The sequence below is a fragment of the Cyprinodon variegatus genome, unplaced genomic scaffold (assembly GCF_000732505.1).
Source record: "Cyprinodon variegatus isolate N-32 unplaced genomic scaffold, C_variegatus-1.0 Scaffold91, whole genome shotgun sequence".
NCBI classification, from domain to species: Eukaryota; Metazoa; Chordata; class Actinopteri; order Cyprinodontiformes; family Cyprinodontidae; genus Cyprinodon; species Cyprinodon variegatus.
Window position 1 is genome coordinate 142,659 of NW_015150544.1, and position 8,402 is coordinate 151,060.

Consider the following 8,402-nt stretch of genomic DNA (forward strand, 5'->3'; position numbering starts at 1 on the left):
ATATATATATATATACTATTACTATAGGAAAAATAATGGCAGATAATAGCAGATAAAGGATTTACAGATTATTTGTTAGTGTTTTAGGGTTGCTTTCCAATAAAAAATGCAGTGAAATGTAGTTTCCCCTTTTTAAAACTGGTGAAGATTGTTAAATGATTAAATAAAGACATTTTTTTGATATTTTTTTTTCTTGGATCTTAACTCTAATTTCTGATGGTTTTTTTTATAACTTTAAAATAATTGCCATAGCTTGTGTATTCTTCCTACCTTTTTTGTACTGCGTCGTACCGCTTTTCTTCATCAGAATGCTCTTTTTGAGCTGCAACATATTAAAGAAAAAGTTAGAATCATCATCAAAAAAAAAAAAAAAAAAAAGAATCAGCCAATGACTCCTGTAGAGGGCACTGTGTTAATTCACCATCATTTAGATTATGAGTTACAGAAGAAATGCTAGGAGTTTATATGTCACAGACTCTGTAAATATGTTACCTAACAAATTATTAAGCACACTGTAAAGTTTGACAGGTCTCTACTTGTTGATGTTCAGACGAGTGAGTGTATGACCCCCTAGACTTTAGAGGTGGGGAGATGTGGTGTTTGTTGAGTGTTTTTCGTGTACGTTTGTGTACGTGTGTAGGCATATAGCTGCATGTTTTCGATAGAGTAGAGAAGCTTGGGAACCGAGGGCTCTTGTGGACTGCTGCCATGTAAAAGTGTCTAAATGCAAGGCAGATGTGTGCGGCGGCCAAGCTGAGGTGCAAGAATTTATCTAGGGCCAAAGAGTGCCTGTGATCTCAGATTTATTGCATTTTTCCAGATTCATCCTTTTTACAATGATGGGGAACCTTTTCTACTTGAAGATTTAAGAGGGGGAAGTCTCCAAAAAATTGTTCAAAGGCAGGTTTGGGGGTCTTCTGGGAGTATGTGAACTAAAGCCTGCGATCAACAACCCCTTTTATTTTTAGGCCTTTTTTACATGTATGTTGGGTAAAACTTAATGATGGGGGTGGAGGGGGGCATGTCTGGTATAAAAGGAGGAGGGGGAAGAAGAGAGGGGCCGTGACCAATGGTTTTAGTCTCAGTGGGGGTCAGGCTGGCGCCTGAGGTACCCCTCTGGTGTGACTGCAGAGGTGGCACAGGAGCCGAGAAACCGAGGAAAAGAAAGTGGCCCAGAAAGGAGACGTGTGAAGTTTCTCTTCCTCCACTCCATGTGTTAACATGAAACCACTAGTCACTAACTAGAAAGTTATGAGACGTGCATGCTGAGAGGGATAATAAATTAGGGCTTTAAAACTCTGACACTCTTTTCTTAACCGCTGCTTTAACCAGTAGCCAGATAATAGGATGAGGAGAAATCTAAAGCAACAGATCATACAGCATATTACTCTATCAGAAACAGATTAGTCTAAGGTTATATCAAATATTATCCGGACACTTATATTATAAACACACGCTTCAATATACTTGTTTTGGATTTTATCGAGACCACATTGAAATATATAAAGCATTGCATGATGAAGGAATTTTCAATTTATTTTCAATTAGAAAAGTGAGGTGTCAATCTGTATTCCAACCTGTAAAGATTAGCAAAAATACCATCTTGAAGACCAAGAAACATCCCAGAGAGTTCAGTGACAGGTTTGTGAAGACGTTATGCTTACACTGCAAAAAAGGGTACTATCTAAATAAGTGATGTTTTCTTAAAAAGGGGACACATTTGCCAAGAGAACAAGGCAATTTACATTTAAAATAAGAAAAAACAATTATATTGTCTTATTTCAAGTGCATATATTCTAATTATCTTATCTTAAGAGTAAAAAATCTCATTCCATGGGAAGATCATTTTATTTACCTACTGAAATTAAGGGTAAATACACTCAATTTAAGAATTTGTTTTACTTATTTCTAGTTTCAGATTGTTTTTGCACTGCACTGCAAAAAATAGAAATCTAAATAAGTCAAGTTTTTTTTTTTAAATAAGGGCATTTTTTAATGAATTGAGGTGGTAATTAACACCCTTTGCCAATGGAACAAGACAATTTACATTTAAAATAAGAAAAAAAGAAGCATATTATCTAATTATCTTATTTTGAGAGTAAAAATACAAATTACATTGGCAAATCATCTTATTTACCTGCCCAAATTAAGGGTTAATACACTTTTACTTATTTCTAGTTCTAGATCGTTTTTGCAGTGTAGGCTATGAAATCATATCCAAGCTTTAGATATTTAGGTGAATATTGATCACACTAGACAGGTGCTATAGACTATATAGGGTTTATGACAAACATGACAGCAGGACTCATTAAGGCAACATCCAGAATAAAGTTTAACATTAATTGGTTCATTCTATGCACATGGAAAACATTACTCTGCCCAGCAAAAATCCCAATTAGTTCCTTCTCAATTCCTACTCAGGGTTTATGCTATCTTTCATGTTTGTTGTAATATGTCATATCATGTGTAAGACACATGTAAGCGTGACTTTTTGAGTCTTACCCTGGATAGGAGACTTTGTTTTAATGATGAGTCAGAGTTTAATAGCCTCAGCTGCTCTTTGATGCACATGCTGCTAACTTGTTTTTGCCTTTTGAAGTCATGGAATCATTGCAAACACTGACCATTCATACCTTCCACTGAGCTAAAATAAACTTTGCTTATTAAGAATCATTTTTACAAGTTTTATTTTCAAAGAGCTCAAAGATCTATTTTCATGTTAAACAAAACCGACGCTGCATTAAAATATTATGATGCTGGCTAAAGTTAAAAAGTAGTGTTAGGTCAACTATAAAACATGTAAAAAAAATAGGTTGTGGATATTGTTTTGTAATTACACTAGTTAACTAAATCTTATTTACATGTATTTTAGTAAAGGGGGTTGAATACAAATAGCTATCAAAGTTTTTTTTATTATTTGTAAAATAATTTGAACACCATGTATCATTTTCTTTCCACATTACAATTCCTAAGGCAATTTGTTGGACTGGATTATACTTAGAGGTACATAGTACAGGTGGTTGAAGACAAACGCATAGTTTTATTATTTTCTAAACCAAAGGCAGAAAGTATTTATTCAGTCACTGATTGTAAAGCTCCCCTCCTTAGAAACACGGGACAGACCTGTAGTTTTCTTTAACTTTGAAAGACAATATGAAAAGAAAAAAAAACTGAGGAATTCCCATTGTAGGAATTTTTTTTAAGAATTCTTTTATAAATTATGGTAGAAAAGATGTCTAGAAATCCTGTAGTGCCAGGCATGTCCCCCTATTTTGGCCCGTCAGAAATTTCCCAGAGAGCATATGGAAGATCCAGTAGAGGACTGGTAGATTATCATGAGGTCAGATGAAATAAAAAAAACATTTTTGCACAAACTCAATTCTGTGTGTTTGGAGAAAGTAAATGTGGAGTTGCAGCCCAAGAACACCAAGCCTGCTGTGAAGCATGGCGGTGGAAACATCATGCTTTGGGGCTGTTTGGATATAAGATCATGTAATGGGATATTTTAAACCAAAACATCCTTCCATCAGTGAGGGCAATGAAGATAGAATGTGGTTGTGTCTTCCAGCATGACAATGATCCCAAACATGTCACTCAGGCAACGAAACTGAAACAAAAGAATTTCATGGTTCTGGAGTGGCCTTGCCAGTCTCCAGAGTTCAAACACCTCAAAGATTAGAGGAGGAAGCTGAAAGCCTTTGTTGCTCAGTGAGAGGAGATGTGCATGGAGGAATTGGCCAAAATTCCAGCTATAGTGTGAGCAAACCTGGTGAAGACCTATGAAACATTTGACCTCTGTCTTTACCAACAAAGGCCATGCTACAAAGTGTGAAGTTCAACTGTTGTTTTTGAGCAAATGCCTATTTTCCACCATAATTTACAGCTTTTCTAAAAAAACTACAAAGTTATTTCCTTGATTTTTTTCTATTAGTTTTTCTCATAGCTGAAGTATACCTTTGAGCAAAATAAAACACCTCTCTCATCTTTCAAAGTAGGAGAAATTCCACAATCAGTGGTTTACTACATACTTTTTCATCCCACTCTATACAATTATCTACTGTTATGAATATGTGCTACTTTGTGTAAGTAAATCACATATAGCCCCAATAAGATACATTAAAGTTTCAAACTTTAATATGAAAATTCTAAAATAAATGATTATTTATGGATATTTTCAAAAAGTACTAACATATATAATGGAAATAATTGATTACACCTTTTAAATGACAAAATAACAGGTGAAATTTAAACTAGAAATTAGATTTCAATACAGACAAAAAGAAATAATAATAATCTTGACTTACCGGCTGAAACAAAGGCCTCCATCTTCTGCTTAAAGGGCTGCAGGTGTTCCTCTGACGAATTGGTACAGACTTTCTCCACATTCTTCTCGCAAGCTGGTAGAAAGAATGCAGAAAAAAAAAAGTTAATTACAGAATTTGAAGGTGACTTATCTACTAATGATTAAGTGGATGCAGATGCAACTTTTTTAGTTAAACAATCTTGTGTTTTGAAGACTATTTGTCATGACATTTGGGAAGATAGTTATGATCTAGCTGAATTCAGTGCGTGCTGAATTTACCTTGAGCTAGCATTAACTTGGGGACTTTACCCTGGCAAGTTTTTTTTTAATGCATAGTAATTAAAACTGACTAATGGTGAGGTGTTTAAAGTTTTGTAAAACTTGTCCATATAAAAATAAAACATTCCCAGATGGACTTTTGCTTTTTTGGCTGGGGGAAAAAGGTATTTTATGCATTTATTTACCTCTATTTATCCAGGAATGACCCACTGAGATTGTAAACCTTTTTTAACTGAGTTGTGGCCAAGAGGCAGAAGAAAACAGAACACTATTATTATTAGATATAAAAAAAATAGGTATATTTTATTTAATCTGCTTCAAGATACACACTGAGCAGGTAATCGAAAAAAAAAGAAAGCTGTTTGCAAAGAAACCTATATCACATTGTAATTTAATTTTGCATTCAATTTTTCTTAATCTTTCTTAATATAATTTGGTTTGGTTAGCACTTTTACCTGTAGCTCCTGATTAACTATTACTGCCAGTAAAAGCTCTCATAATTCTTTTAATCTATAAAATTAGATATACATTCCCATTTATTAAAAAAACATTTCAGGGAATTTCTCTCAGCTTTTTCATACACAAAAGGATAATATTGCAAACTAAACTTGTAAGAATCTTAAAAAAGAGCAGTGTTGTTTCTTAAATTTTAAAGGAATGAATCAAAAAAAGAAATGTAAAAAAGAAAACTGTATGGCTTCACAGAATTTGAAAATATTCATCTATAAGCTAGCAATACATACATATTTATTCTTAGCATCTGCAAAGGTTTGTGTGTGCACTTTATTTTTTAGCTGTTTCTCTACACATCATTCATTATGTTACATCTATCATTATTGCAATAATAGAGATCCATGTATAATTTGCTAAAGGGTCAGTGAGTCATTCCCCAAATGCTGTGTGATATGATCAGAATTTACAATGTTTCCGTATAAAAAAAAATTACCGTGACCCCAAAAGTACATTTAGTTCAATTTGTTTTCTTTTAACTGAGATTGAATAAGCTATGTTGTACAAATCTGAATGTTTTGAACTATTAATTAAATGAAGAAAATATGAATAAAGCAGGAGTAGAAAAAAGGATAAAAAGCATAAGTTCAACAATTAGGTCACTATTATATGCAGTGCTTTGTAAAAACGTTTGTGTGCTTTTTATCATGTGTTTGATCAAACACATTTCAATATAATAGCAAGATAATCCGAAAAAATACAAACAAACCGTGCAATCCAAGCCAACAAGAAACTTTGTAAAATGATATTCCCATCGTGAAATATGAATTAACTGCAATAAAAAAAATACTTTGCTGCTTCAAAAGCAAATCCAAGGAGACAAAAAAAAAAAAAAAAAAAAACAGATAACGCCTGGATCTTGCAGAAAGGAATAGATAAGAAACACAGTAGTGGACATCTATTTGTCTAGTAATAGAAATAAAAACTTTTCTTTTCTCTTTATCTCTACCAGAAATGCTCTCACCCACTGGAGAAAACAATCAATTAAGCACTGCAAGCCTATTTTGCTTCAGTTTAGGTTAGTATTAATGATTTAATAACATGAAAGAGGTGAAAATCAATCAAAACCAAAACAAGAAAAGGCCCATCTCATTTTCTCCAAAAACACATCCTAATGATCCCAAGACTTTTGAGGAAAATATTATTTGTATTTTGGTGTGCATCTTATTTAATATAGAGTGAAACTAACACATTTCAGAGAGGAAACATTACTATGACAGTCTATCATGGTGGCGAAGTGGCATGGACTGGGGCTGTTTGCTTCTTCAGGACATGGACAACTTGCTGTAATAGAACCAATGCATTCTAAATCCCTATGGGGAAAACCTAAAGAAGCTTTTATGGCCATTAGCCTGTGACCTTAAAAGTACATGCACCAGAACAATAACCGAAAGCACCAGAAAAAAAAAAATAATGCCAGTTTAAATAGCATTTACTAGCAGTTATTGCAAAGCGAAAAAGTTACTAGATTTAGAGAGCAATAACTTTTCCTATGGGACTAGATCAGTTTACAAATCTTAGTCCATAACATACAGTACAGCGTTTAGGTTATGTTTACCTGAAGTTACCTCTAGTTTAATTATGTCAAACATTTGAGTGTGACAGAAAGAAAAAATGTACTAAAAAAATTATATAAAGAATAGCATGCAAGTTTAAACTAAGAAAAAAAGAAAGATGTATTAAAAACATCTTTAAATTTGAAATTGTTTCGTTTCGTCTTGAGCTTTATAGTAACAGTTAATGATGAAACGATCTCAGTCATCTTCCTGTAATTAACTGATAAGAAGACAAAACGGCAAACCAGACTTTAAACATAGTACTTACCAGGAAATGTTTATTTGTTAAAGATTTGAATGGGGATTTTCAACAACAAGCTGTGGTTTTAGTTTAATGTAGTGCAGGTTCTTTTTTTTTTTTTTTTAGATGCACCTATTTCAGCTCCTATAAAATTATTTACATCGGATTAAAACTTGTTCAACATGTTTCTTAAAGCTTAAAAATGAATTTTAAAACATCTAATCAAAAAGGTTTATTTTATAATAATGTAGAATTGGCATGATTGCAAAGTATTTCATTCTTAGAACTCCTGGGGTATGTTAGCGCAGCAGATGTGTTTGTGGTTTGTCGATGGCTTTTGGTTATCGTGCCAAATGATCCAACTCACACTAGCTCAGAGGAAACAGCCCTGACTGAGCGTGTGCCAGCCGAACCTTTCCCCATTTCCTTTCAACTGTAAGCCTGTGTAACTATACACACAGGCGTCTAGCAAAACAACTTTGGCAATATCCTCCAACCTGTAAGTCATTAATGCCTGCAATAAATACCTTAACTTGCTTATGACTGCATAGCTAAATAGTTCTGCAAAAGAACAAGAGCATTAACAGGTCTGGTAGCTGTCTCACTTTACTGCGTCGCTGCTTTTACATCAGAGTGTGGCTTGCCTCTTACATGTTTGCATGAGAAGCTCTTGCACCTGCAACACAACACTCAACTACATTGTTTTATTTATCTAATTAAATCCATTTATTGATCAATTTAAAAACACAATATTCTGAATAGTATAAATGATGGGTTATCAAATGCAAACACCCTTTCTGGATGAGAAGTTCATAAAAAGAAGAAAAAAAGTGACCATAGAAACACACCAATCAATGTATTCTGTTTGGAAAAACCACACTTCCCAGGCAAAAATCCCCCAACTCAAAAGCACCTATTAAAATGGTGCTCAAAACAGCAAGTCTACAATTTAGAGGCGGCTTGTTTCCAAATGTGGTCCAGACAGTGAAGGACGCAACAAGGAAGCCCACAATAAACACAACAGCTGTAAAGAATAAAACCTAAATACTGGAGTTTTAAACATATCTTAGAGTGATAATGCATGTCTGGAAAAGCACAGCCACAAGGAGGATTGTGCTCTCAGAAAAGAGCAGAAAGACTTGGTGCAATCAGGAAAACACAAAACCCCTTGGAGCTCTAGCAAAAATAGATATTTAAAAGAATTTCCTTGATTTGTTTTTCCCACAAATTAAGTGCTCTTCAATTAGACAGTCAGTGTTTACATAAAAATAAATCATTGCTAGAAGAAAGAATGTTCTAATGTATAATGTTTTAAAGATAACTAAATTATACTAATGCATTAATATACATTTTTCATTTTACATAATAGACTTAGCTATGTATTCCTCCCTTTTTGAAAAAAAAACCAAAACCTAAACATATTAGAATAATTAAAATATAAGTCCACAAACAAACCACTGAACATTTATTTATATATATATATATATATATATATATATATATATATATATAT

At 33.4% G+C, this 8,402-nt stretch overlaps 1 protein-coding gene across 3 annotated transcripts in view; it reads right to left on the reverse strand.

Moving 5' to 3' along the window:
• Positions 1–8,402, reverse strand: part of fmn1 (formin 1) — a 75,088-nt gene that overhangs the window by 12,886 nt on the left and 53,800 nt on the right. For all 3 annotated transcript variants that reach the window (XM_015373752.1, XM_015373751.1, XM_015373753.1), the window contains 2 exons: positions 4,305–4,397; positions 271–322 (listed from right to left, as the gene is read on the reverse strand). In XM_015373752.1, the coding sequence (XP_015229238.1) occupies positions 271–322; positions 4,305–4,397 (145 nt within the window). The remainder of the gene's footprint in view (positions 1–270; positions 323–4,304; positions 4,398–8,402) is intronic.